Here is a 13,301-nt window from a genome sequence, read left to right on the forward strand (position 1 = left end):
GGATCACAAGGTCAGGAGATCGAGACCACGGTGAAACCCCGTTTCTACTAAAAATACAAAAAATTAGCCGGGCGCGGTTGTGGGCGCCTGTAGTCCCAGCTACTCGGGAGGCTGAGGCAGGAGAATGGCGTGAACCCGGGAGGCGGAGCTTGCAGTGAGCCGAGATCGCGCCACTGCACTCCAGCCTGGGCGACAGAGCGAGACTCCGTCTCAAAAAAAAAAAAAAAAAAAAAAGTCTCCCTTGTGCTACAGTCAATCTCACTTTTTCAGATGAGTAAATATATCAGAAAAACCCTAGGGAGAAAGTTAAATCTAGGAGTGAGCAGCAATTTTACAAAGTTACAATCCTGTGTTAACTGAAATTTCATTATCCTCCTCAGAAAATACAACTATGTCAGAATTTCTTCCAAAAAGCACCATAAGTTTTTGTTTCTTTCTGAAGGGTTATGTATATGCTCCGAAAAAGTTTCTTTCCCAATTCCTTGAGGATTTTATAACCACTTTATATTTTGTCTATATAGCTCCTCTTACTGCTTACAGCAGAAAAAGGGGAATAAAGAGATCTATATGCAGTCTCAGAAAGGTGTTTTCCATCTCTCTTAGGAAGAAACAGGGCATTTCTGTATAGTTTAAAGGGCAGAATTACCAATTTAGATACAGACCCATTCCCTCCATTCATGGGGGAAATATTCTGATATGAAGAAAGGAAAGATCATCTCTTTTGTCAGAATACAGATCTAGGTAACAGTCTTGAATCCCTGGAAATACTTGGAAATCACATCCTTTAAAGAATTAGACTTGGCCAGGCTTGGTCGCTCATGCCTGTAATCCCAGAACCTTAGGGAGGCCAAGGCGGGAAGACTGCTTGAGCCCAGGAGTTTGAGAACAGCCTGGACAACACAGTGAGACCCTGTATCTAACTAATTGATAATAAATAAATTAAATAAAAATTAGACTTGACAAAATTTTTTTAAAATTCCAACAAGAATTTTCTGTGTATATGGACTTGACAGAAAGTTTCTTTTTTTCCTCCCAAACATGTGCTCCAGTGCACAGAAAAATAGTTCTAAAAATTAAAATAATACCTTTACAAAGAAAAAGAAGTGTCTTAACCAAAAGGAGAATATCTGAAATAAATTGTATGCATGTATAGCACTATTTGGTGTACATAATTACATATAGATTCACACAGATTTTTTATCTTAAAATAGCAAATGACTTCTATTTTACAGAAGTATGGAAACTGAAAAATTACTTAAGATACCTGTATCAAAGTTATTTACAGTTTAAAGAATTGATGGTTTCAAATTATTAATTCACTATTAGAAACATTAAAATGGATTTAACAGTGTAAACAAAGTATCAATAAAGTCTCCTCCTATCCACATGGCAGTAAAATATATAACAGAAGAAAAAGCCAATGTATCCCATCTGGTTTAGTAAAAAGATGATGATAGTTTACTTATAAAGAGATACAAGCATCACTCAGGCTTAGAAGACATGGACAACAAACCTAAAGACATTTTTATATTTTCTTTCAAAATGTCCTGATCTATCTAGTAGTATTTCTGTTTTTGGCACATCCTGTCCAAATATGAGTAAAGCTACTCAACAACAAAAACAACCACAACAAACTGCAGAATTTTGTTCACTGTTTTGTAATTCACTTGTTGATAAACTAGATTTTTAAGCTAAATCAACACTCTGTAAATAAAGTAATTTCAATTTTCTTGGTGTATATTAGAGATTTTTAATATATTGAATCCTCTGTGAGATTAATAGACAAAATGGCTTTCCCTATAAGAAACTTTGCAATGTGGGAACATTGCCAGCAAATGGACTAATGAAGCAGAGCAATATATTCTCTCTCTCTCTTTTTTTTTTTTTTTTGACAGAGTCTTGCTCTGTTGCGAGGCTGGAGTGCAGTGGCATGATTTTGGCTTACGGAAACCTCCACCTCCAGGGTTCTCAGGATTCTCCTGCCTCAGCCTCCCGAGTAGCTGGGACTACAGGCGCATGCCACCATGCCCAGCTAATTTTTATATTTTTACTAGAGACGGGGTTTCACCATGCTGGCGAGGCTGGTCTGGAACTCCTGACCTCAGGTGATCTGCCCACCTTGGCGTCCCAAAGTGCTGGGATTACAGGTGTGAGCCACTGCACCCGGCCTATATATCTTTATAAATTGAAATCATTTGTGAGATTCAAAATACTAGATATGAGGGGGAGCTTTGTCTAAAGCATATCATTCTTATCCCTATGAAAAAATTCAACTGAATTCTTCTACCCCATTTCAAACTGCTGTTTTATTATTGCAACTATCTTAAAGTGCATGGTATGGGTGATTTGACTTTTCACTGTGGAATTAAGCGGTAACTCTTGACAAAGCAGTTATTATCATGAGATAATTGACCGTATTTGAGAGTTAAGCATCCTGAGGCAAAGTTGAGTGTACTTAATCCTGGCAGGTTAATTATCTAGTGATTATGGAGCCTTGAAAGGTATTACTCCTAAGAACCATTTGCAAAATGACATAATTTTAAAAAACTTCTTAATTTAATAAAAATGAAAAACAAGAATAATCAAGTTCTTTAGTCATCTACTGATAGATAATGACTACAAAGCAGCTTGCATTAAGGGGCATCAATGGATTATAATTACCTTTGTGTAGAATGTCCTTTATTAAGCTGATTTCGTGTGAGTGTAGCTAACAAATGGTTGTTGCTGAAGGGAAAATTTCAAACTTCGAAGATGTCAGAAACAAATTAAAACTACAACGTAATATTAAAGAGTTTTTATACTGCAGTAATTTTGGAACTACTTTAACAAGGATAACCAATCAATTCAGATGTGTAATCTAAAAGTACAAAATGCAATGTAACAGCTTACCCAAGATTTTAAATTAAAGAAACAGAAATTTGTCACTATGTATTTCTGAACCTTGGCTGAAAGTAAACCACACAAATCAAAACCAAAGTGAGATGCCACCTCATGCCCAGCAGGATGGCTATTACTTTTTAAATGCAAAATAAGCATTGGTGAGGAGGTGGAGAAATTGGAACCCTTGTGTATTGATGGTAGGAATGTAAAATGGTGTACCTGTTGTGGATCCGACAGTTCCACATCTAGGTATATATCCAAAAGAGTTAAAAGCAGGAACTCAAACAGATACTTGTACGTTAACATTCACAGTAGCACTGTTCATAATAATCAAAGATGGAAACAAATTAAATGTCTATCAACAGATGAAGCAATAAAACAAAATTTCACACATACAATGAAATATTATTCAGCCTTATACAAGACAAAATTCTGATAACACACTATAACATGAATGAAGTTTAAAAAGATTATGCTAAGTGAAATTAAGTCAGACAACTTTTGTATGATCCTATTTGTATGAGGTACCTAAAACAGGCACTTTTATAGACAGACAGTAAAACAGTTACGAAGGGTGAGGGGGGAGGAGGAAATAGGAAATAGCGAGTTATTATTTAATGGGTACAGAGCTTCTGCTTGGGTTGATTTAAAAAAAAAAGTTCTGGGGAGGAATAGTGGCAATGGCTACACAACATTGCAAATGTACTTAATGCCACTGATTTGTACACTTAAAAATAGTTAAAATGGTATAAATTTTATATTGTGTATGTTTTTTACCAGAATTTTAAAAAAGTAAATTGTATCATTTAGTAATTATAATTTGGTTATGTCACAAGAATATAGCAATGGTATTACTGTGGATACTTCACTTTTTGTCCCAGCATGTGTCTAACCAAATATTTTCAGATATTTTTCAGAGAGAAATATCATTTCCCCTGGGTTCACTAACAAATAAGGCATACTGGGGTCACATATGGGGAGAATTCAGCTTAAAAGGCACTACAGTTAAGGGTACACTCAATAAAAAAGAAGAACTACCTAAAAGAAATGTCAGGCATTATTTTAGATTTCAAGAGGAACTTTACTAATTTATAATAAAATCTAACAGTATTAATCTTAGAATGTGGGAAAAAATGAATCAATTTCATAACACGTTTAAGCTACGAGAAAAAATTTACAAGATTATCTAGTATTTCTATGCAAATCCCCTCAATTTACAGATGAGGAAACGGAAGAAAAAGTAGTTGATAAGTAAGTCAGAGAGATGATTTAAATTAAGGGAACAAAAAATAGCTTTAATAATCTAAACATTTTATTTTAATATATAAAGATACATCATTTGCTAATATTTAAAATAGGGTCAGCTGGGTGCAGTGGCTCACACCTGTAACCTCAGCACGTTGGGAGGCAGAGGCGGGCAGTTCAAAATCACTTGAGGCCAGGAGTTCAAAATCAGCCTGGCCAATATGGCAAAAACCCATCTCCTCTAAAAATACAAAAATTAGCCGGGCATGATTGTGCATGCCTGTAGTCTCAGCTACTCAGGAGGCTGAGGCACGAGAATTGCTTGAACCTGGGAAGTGGAGGCAGCAGTGAGCTGAGACTGCACCACTGCACTCCAGCCAAGGCAACAAGAGCAAGACTCTATCTCAAAAAAAAAAAAAAAAAAAAAATAGGGTCAAAACCTTTGAACATGCCTACATACTGACATTCTAGAGATTTTCTTGTAGAACCACATCTAGAATTCATAGTTCATGAATTTTCATTTTGCTTTCTTAAAAATTTTATTTTTAGACAGGGTCTTACTCTGTTACCCAGACCAGAGTGCAGTTGCATGACTGTGGCTCACTGCAGCCTCAACCTCCCAGGTGCAAATGATCCTCCCACCTCAGCTTCCTGAGTAGCTGGGAATACAGGTGTGTGCCACCATGCCTGGTTAATTAAAAAAAATATAGTTGTAGAGATGTGGTCCAACTATGCTGCCCAGGCTGGTTTCCAACACCTGTGCTCAAGCGATCCTCCCACTTCAACTTCCCAAAGTGCTAGGATTACAGGTGTGAGCTATGGTGCCCGGCCTAGTTTCAACCTTTTTAAAGCATAGAGAAAACATAAAGACACCTATGAAGCACTCCTGAATACAGATGTCTACAGCTTTTTACTGCCTTTAATCTTTTACACTAAAAATAACTCATATGTATTTAGTTTTAGACCCAAATTTAACTAATTAAACTAATTCTCATTCTACTTGCATTCATATTTCATCAGAATATATAATGTTAAATAAATAATGAACACAAATTTCACAAAGTTTAGGAAAAACAAAATTAACTTTTTGTAAGCAAATAACTTTGTTGGAACAGAAGTAAGGTGATATAGCAGAAAGCAGCCCAATAGCCATGAGTTTTCCCTCATGTACTTCGTACTATTCATTATGTTTTAACAGGGATGAACGGAGAGTGTGAGTTATCAAAGCAAGTTAAAGTGAAGTGAAACTCTATAGATAACATGATCAACACTCCTAACACTACTAACAACATTACCTAACAAAAATTGTGTATATATTCTATGAGCCAAGCTGAAACTTTACATGCATTAGAAAAACGACATGGAATTGCCTTGTAGATTACATGATGGTTTTTATGAACACCCTTTTTAACTTTAAAGCATTATTCAATAGTAGGGTATGATAATTTTTAGTTGTCTGTCATGATTAGAACCCAGGACTATCAAAACCCTCTTCCTCTGGCTTGACGTTGCTACTTAAACATAAGGGGATCTTCCATGGAAATAAAAGATGTTTAATATATGGTGATCAAAAAATAAGAAATTGGCCCTTCTTTATTTTAGCAATGTATTTTTGGAACTTAATGGCTCTAGAATAATGTTTCCTACTTTTAAGCATATAAATGGAATCATAAAGTTTACATTCATTTTAATAGCTTTACTGAGGTATAACTGACATACAATTATCTGCACAAATTAAAAGTGTATAATTAGATAAAACTTGACATATGTATAAAGTTCTGCAACCACAACCTCAATCGGAACACATCTATTGCTCCTAAAAGTTTCTTCGTGTCCGTTTGTGATCACTGCCTCATAGCATATCCCTGTCCCCAGACAACAATGGATCTGCCAACACTATAAATTTGTTTGCATTTTCTAGAATATAAATAGAATCATATAGAATGTACTTTATAGTATCTTTCACTCAGCATAGGTATTCTAAAATTCTTCTATGCTGTTGGTTCATTTCTTACCAATAGTACAATTCTTTTATAGGTGAGTAGTATTTTATTCTATGGAAATATCACAATTTGTTTATCTAGTTACTAGTTGGTGGATGTTTGGTTTATTTTCCAGACTTTGGCTATTACAAATAAAGCTGCTATAAACACCTGTGTATGTCTTTACATGGACAGATGCTTTCATCTGTCCTGGGTGAATATCTAAGAGTGGGATAGCCAGGTTAGGTCATTTGGAGGATGTATATTTAACTTTGTAAGAAACAAGAACACCATTCTCCAAAGTAGTTGTACCATTTTACATTCTAGCAGCTCCATATATCCTTACCAATATTTAGTATGGTCACACTTTTACACCTTCTAATAGCTGTGCAGTTGTTTGTTATATGGGTTGAAGTTTGCGTTTTTGGATATGGATATTTAATTGCTCCAGAACGACTTGTCAAAAAGACTGCTTTCAGTTATTTTGAGTAATATACCTAGAAGTAGAACTGCTAGATCATATGGTAATAATTCTATGTTTAACATCTTGAGGAACCACCAAATTGTCTTCTACGTTCCCATTTTACATTCCCACCAGCAATACACAAGTGTTTCCAATTTCTCCACATCTTCACCAATACTTGTTAGTTTCCATGTTTTAAAACAATTGTCATTCTGATGGGTGTGAAGTGGTATCTAATTTTGGTTTTGATTTGCACTTCTTGACTGGTTATGTTGAGCATCTTTTCACGTGTTTACTGGCCATCTGCATATCTTCTTCAAATAAATGTTTATTAAATTCCTTTGATCATTATTGAATTATGTTGTTAGTTTGCTTATTGTTGAGTTGTTACTGTGTTAAATATTCTGAATATGAATCCTTTATCAGATATATTATTTGCAAATATTAACTCCCATTCTACTAGTTGTTTTTTTACATTCTTGATAGTGTCCTTTGATGCACAAGAGTTGCTAATTTTGATGATGTTTAACTTATCTATTTTTTCCATTTGTTGCTTGTACTTTGGAGTCTTTTTTTTTTTTTTTAAAGTGAAGATTGTTTTGATATCATCAGCATCTGCTGCAAACTTAAACCACTTTTAGGACTATTCTTTTCTCTTTTGTGTCTACCAAACTTTTAGCATCGTTCCCTGGTTCTAAATACATTTTCCACCTTCTTTTTACATGTCTTTTACAGATTTGAGCTTTTTTTTTTTAAGTTTTAAAACTTTTATAAGTTTAATGTTGTCACTGTATGTTTACATATTCATTGGTACAATTTACATCGAGTTTTTTACTTATCCATTTTTGCAAAGATATGTACACAAAGATACATATTCAATAACTGAGAAATAAGTGAAACTTATCTATACTTTCAGGTTTGTTCGATCATGATACTTCTGATAAGGATCATGGGCATATCAGTTTCGCCTCTTCCAGAAGGACGTCGTCATTTTATCTTAAGAGTTTACTCTGGGTTTTATTGCAGAATATAAATTCCCTCAATCGCTTTTTTCTTGCAGGTGCCTTTTTCCATAATTTTTTCTTATAACCAGCCCTTCTCTTCCAAAGGCCACAATGAAGTCTAAGAAACCTATAGATGACAGCTTTCACAATCTTTCTCTTGCCTTTTCGTATACTGAGGTATGTTAGAGATCTGACTGGCAGCTTCAAGATACTTGGAAGCAAGGGGACCACTCTATTAAAGATCGCTGAAGTATGCTCACATGTCAGGTTTCTCTCAGATGTGGTAAGTCTGGGAGTGGAGAAAACAACTGGTGTCTGAATATGACTAAAACGTCCAGTGGACAATGCAGAAATAAGAGGCATTTTTGACACAGTTTCGGTAGGCTGAAGATGCCAAAATATTCAGAGGCCATAAGATTACTGAAGCTACTCTCACTGCACGGGCAAAGGCAGAGGCAGCCATCTTGTCATCCTCCAAATTTGAGCTCTTATTAAAGAGTTTTCTGTGTGCTCTGCAATTTTTTTAAAAAGATCCCTCCACATTCTCTCCTTAATTAAGATCATTTGTGACTATAAAATCCAAATAGCATTTTTTTATGGCATTCAATTTCCCTAAGCTTTCTTTACTTCCAAAGTCTCATTCTTTGGAATCATATTTTATTTATTTATTTATTTATTTATTTAAGAGGGAGTCTCGCTCTGTCGCCCAGGCTGGAGTGCAGTGGCGCAATCTTGGCTCACTGCAAGCTCCGTCTCCCGGGTTCATGCCATTCTCCTGCCTCAGTCTCCCAAGTAACTGGGACTACAGGCACCTGCCACCGTGCCCGGCTAATTTTTTGTATTTTAAGTAGAGACAGGGTTTCACCGTGTTAGCCAGGATGGTCTCAATCTCCTGACTTTGTGATCCACCTGCCTCTGCCTCCCAAAGTGCTGGGATTACAGACGTGAACCACCGTGCCCGGCCCTTTGGAATCATATTTATCTTTTTAAAAAGTTTTAAGATTTGTCTCTTAAACTCTGGAGAACTTATTTAAGTGCTGCCAGTCTGATCTTTCATGACTAAGAACTCTAGACCAAGTGTTAACTTCTCCCAGTGATTCTCAAGACTACTGACACCAATGCTTTAATATTATTCAAAGGGCTTGAGTAGCACTTTTCCCAATTACTTCTTTTACCCTTTGGAAAATAAAACTGTTAATAAGGAAAAAACTAAATGGTAGATTTAGACAAATTAGGCTTCTAGCAGCTATCTGGCACTTCATTATTACCACTATTTCTTGCCGGTATTTCAATTTGTGAATTATCAAGAATATAGCATTTCCTTCCAATGTCACCATTTGTTACCAATGTAACCATTACCTTTGCAGATATATTATGATATTATTTCTATGGATCATCTTTTAATCTTTACCCAGGTGATCTCATAAATTTCCAGGTCAATTTTTATGTTATTCTAGGCAGACAGCAGTTATTAGATATAAAATTAATGAATATATTCAAACTATGTTAGAACTATGGAATTAGAATCAGAATGAACTTCTGGGATGATTAAGACAGTACCTTCATTGTATACATTAAACCATCAAGTGACATGGCCAAGGCACAGGAAGACACACTGAAGGCTTTTTTCCTCTTTCATGGATTTTTCAAAGAGGTATAAACAGTAAATAAGCAATCAAAGTAAATAAGCATTTAAGTAAATAAGCATTTCCATAATTTAGAATGGAAGAAAATACATTCTCGCTAGAAAGAAAAAACTGTAATTGTTGAGATGAAATTCCATTTTATCACCTTCCACTATAACAAACAATATTTAAAAAATGATATTGTTAATAAAGAAATATAAATGCAATATATCAAAATTTACTCATAATTTATTAAACAAACATCAAATGGACTTAGACTCTGAAGAGACTTAAAAAAGTGATGAATGTGCTTTTTATCCTGATTGTGGTCATAGCAACAGGTCAGGTATCCATTTGTAAAAACTCACAGAAATTAGAGTAAAAAGGATAACTCTTACTATAGGTAAATTAAATCTCAAACACCTAAACTTTAAAAAATAAATGTTGGGCCAGGCACAGTGGCTCATGCCTGTAATCCTAGCACTTTGGGAGGCTGAGGCGACCAGATCACCTGAGGTCAGGAGTTTGTGACCAGCCTGGCCAACACGGTGAAACCCTGTCTCTACTAAAAATAGTAGAGGGCATGGTGGCAGGCACCTATAACCCCAGCTACTTGGGAGGCTGAGGCAGGAGAATTGCTTGAACCCGGGAAGGAGAGGTTGCAGTGAACCGAGATCATGCCATTACACTCCAGCCTGGGCGAAGAGAGGGAAACTCCATCTCAAAAAAATATAAATAAATAAATACATATTTCACTAAGAAAGAAGTTAGTATATACTGAAGGAAATATTGAAAATATTGAGAGCAGTCAATTGACATTGAGGCAATTTTGTTGCACAATTCTCAAGGATATTTACACAAAAATTTAGGATTTAATTTATATATTTCTAAACATATATACACAGATCAGAAATAAACAAACAAAAAACCCCCAGGTTCTTTTGAAAAAGGAAAGGTAACTCACTGTCTCATTTCCAAAAAGTATGTCAACATAAGGCATAACTTTCATCAATGATTCCTTGTAGAACTGGCTAATAAATGGTGCAGACAGATTCAAAGTGAAAATCCTGTTGTTTTCAGAAGCATGGTGAGCCACTTTTAATACTGACTCTGGAGAAACTGTAAGAAAAAAGCCCTGAATGAAGAAAAAAGGAGGGAAAATTAGAAATGCCATCTCCACAGTCACTCCTAGAATAAAAGAAACCTAAACAAAATACAAAAGTATATAAAATACAATTATAAAATGCAAGGCAGAAAATAGCAACATTTGACTGGAAGGGTATTTGATTATATGAGTACCATATGCTTGATACATGCCATTACTTCAGAGAATAAAGCATTACTTATTTCATACTAGGTTTATATGCTCAATACTAAAGAATTCTGGAAATTCATGAAAGAAAAAATATTTGAAAGGTCTCATTCAAGAAAATAATTACATTTGAATTAGGGAAACTGTACTACGAAGGCAAACTGAATCCTTTTAGCTTCTTACAAACAGTTCAGAATATATATTTTTTGAGACAAGGTTTCACTATATTGTCCAGGCTGGTTCTGAACTCTTGGGATAAAGCAATCCTCCTACCACAGTTCAGAATATATATTTTTTGAGATAAGGTTTCACTATATTGTCCAGGCTGGTTCTGAACTCTTGGGATAAAGCAATCCTCCTACCTCAGCCCTCCAAGTAGCTGGGATTACAGGTGCGTACCACTAAGCCTGGCTGTTTATATTCTTATAAGTGACTTAAAAATAATCTGTTTATTAAGATCATAACTTCTGGCCAGGCACAATGAATCACACCTGGAATTCTAGTGCTTTGGGAGGTCAACGTGGGCTGATCACTTGGGTCCAGGAGTTCCAAACCAGCCTGGGCAACATGGCGGAACTCCATTTCTACAAAAATTTCAAAAATTAGCTGAGTGTGTTGGTGTGTGCCTGTGGTCCCAACTACTCATGAGACTGAGATGGGAGGACTGCTATAGCCCAGGAAGTGGAGGTTGAAGTGAGCCGAGATCATACCACTGCACTCCAGACTGGGAGACACAAGGAGACCTTGTCTCAAAATAAATCAATAAATCATAACTTGTTACGTTAAGAAATATTTAAGTTGATTTTTGAGGAAGATTCTGAATTAGAATTTTCAAATAATGAGAAAAGGATTCAGTAATGCAAAATAAAAATATTTAATTAAAATTTCATGTCAGGAAAGCTGCATTTTTTTTTTTTTTTGAGACGGAGTCTTGCTCTGTCACCCAGGCCAGATCTCAGCTCACTGCAAGCTCCGCCTCCCGGGTTCACGCCATTCTCCTGCCTCAGCCTCCCGAGTAGCTGGGACTACAGGCGCCCGCCACCTCGCCCGGCTAGTTTTTTGTATTTTTTAGTAGAGACGGGGTTTCACCGTGTTAGCCAGGATGGTCTCGATCTCCTGACCTCGTGATCCACCCGTCTCGGCCTCCCAAAGTGCTGGGATTACAGGCTTGAGCCACCGCGCCCGGCCTGGAAAGCTGCATTTAAAATGCTATTTATCTACAGCTTTAATATTAATGAAAGTCTTATTAAAACACATTTATGCGGCCGGGCGCGGTGGCTCAAGCCTGTAATCCCAGCACTTTGGGAGGCCGAGACGGGCGGATCACGAGGTCAGGAGATCGTGCTAGCCATCCTGGCTAACACGGTGAAACCCCGTCTCTACTAAAAAATACAAAAAAAAAAACTAGCCGGGCGAGGTGGCGGGTGCCTGTAGTCCCAGCTACTCGGGAGGCTGAGGCAGGAGAATGGCGTGAACCCGGGAGGCGGAGCTTGCAGTGAGCCGAGATCTGGCCATTGCACTCCAGCCTGGGTGACACAGCAAGACTCCGTCTCAAAAAAAAAAAAAAAAAAACAAAAAAAACCACATTTATGCTTTCTAGATGAAAGCATAAGCAAAGACATACATGTATATATAGGAAATTAGTTTGGATGGTGCACAAACAAGTAAAGGAATACACAAAGGGCAATAATAAAAGACTTGAAAAGGTCGGCAAAGTTAAGAATACAAAGGGCCTTGGGTGGCAGGGTAGGAATCTATTTGGTAGGCAATGTGTGAGACGGGTAGGGATGGATCATGAGTAATGAATATTTCCTTGAAAGGAAGGAATAACAAGCTTATGGGAAAATATAAAGCAAAGTTTACCTGGGCAGCAACAATTCAGCAATGGTTAATAAATGTCTACATTTGGCTGTGTAAAAGAAAACCACACTAGGAGTACTACATACAGGACTTGGTGATTGTTTAAGATGTGGAAGGCAAAGAAGAAAAGAGTAAACAGATGATTGAGATTTTTGAATTTGGTTCTACCATTAATAAAAGTAGAAAATTCCAGAATAAGATCTGGCTTAGATGGTAAAGAGTGTTTAGTTGTGGTCATACTGCAGTTGAGGTTCTAAGGGATCTCTAAGTATCTACCAGAAAGTTGGACTTAGAGTAAAGGCCATGAAAAAGGAGAGGTCAAAGAGGTATTGTGATTCCCAAGGCAGAGAACACAGAACAAAAGAGGACGAAGGAAAGAATGCAGAATAAAAATTAGAGGAAATAAAAAAGGAAAAGGAGAAAACAAGAGGAGGCCAAATGAGGAGAGTAGAAGTGATGGTGGAGAAACTGAGCAAGGGAAATTTTAAGAAGGTGCTATGGGGAAGTAGAGAAAGAAAGGAATGAGTAAAAGTCGTAAGATTTGATGATTAACAGAAAGCACTTAGTATGATGGTAAAAGTAGTTGTTAAAAAAAGGAATGGTGAGAAAGTAAGGTAAGAATAATTATTTTCAAAGCTTCATCAGTAATGATAATAAAACCATTTGAAATGTAATGAGTAATTATTTGTGTCCCAGGCACTATACTACATAGCAATTCAGTTATTGTTTTTTCCTTACATCAAACCTATGAGGTGGACACTTATTAGTTTCTTTTGATAAATAAAGCAAGATAGAGAAGTTAAGAGATGTTTCCTAGGACACACAGCTTACAAGTGATGAAGCCTGGATTCATATGACTCCAGATATGTTGCTAGTTTGAGCAGATAATAAGAGGAAGAAAAGGAACAAACGCTTTTTTTGCGGGGTAGG

General features: G+C 36.3%; 1 protein-coding gene and 1 pseudogene across 6 annotated transcripts in view; both read right to left on the minus strand.

Annotated features, from left to right (window-relative positions):
• Positions 1-13,301, minus strand: part of ADK (adenosine kinase) — a 564,565-nt gene that overhangs the window by 168,328 nt on the left and 382,936 nt on the right. For all 6 annotated transcript variants that reach the window (XM_028853392.2, XM_028853391.2, XM_077945182.1 and 3 more), the window contains 1 exon segment: positions 10,164-10,334. In XM_028853392.2, coding sequence (XP_028709225.1) covers positions 10,164-10,334 — 171 coding nt within the window.
• On the minus strand, positions 7,381-8,165 carry LOC705494 (large ribosomal subunit protein bL35m pseudogene; annotated as a pseudogene).

This window comes from Macaca mulatta, chromosome 9, assembly GCF_049350105.2.
Source record: "Macaca mulatta isolate MMU2019108-1 chromosome 9, T2T-MMU8v2.0, whole genome shotgun sequence".
Lineage (NCBI taxonomy): Eukaryota > Metazoa > Chordata > Mammalia > Primates > Cercopithecidae > Macaca > Macaca mulatta.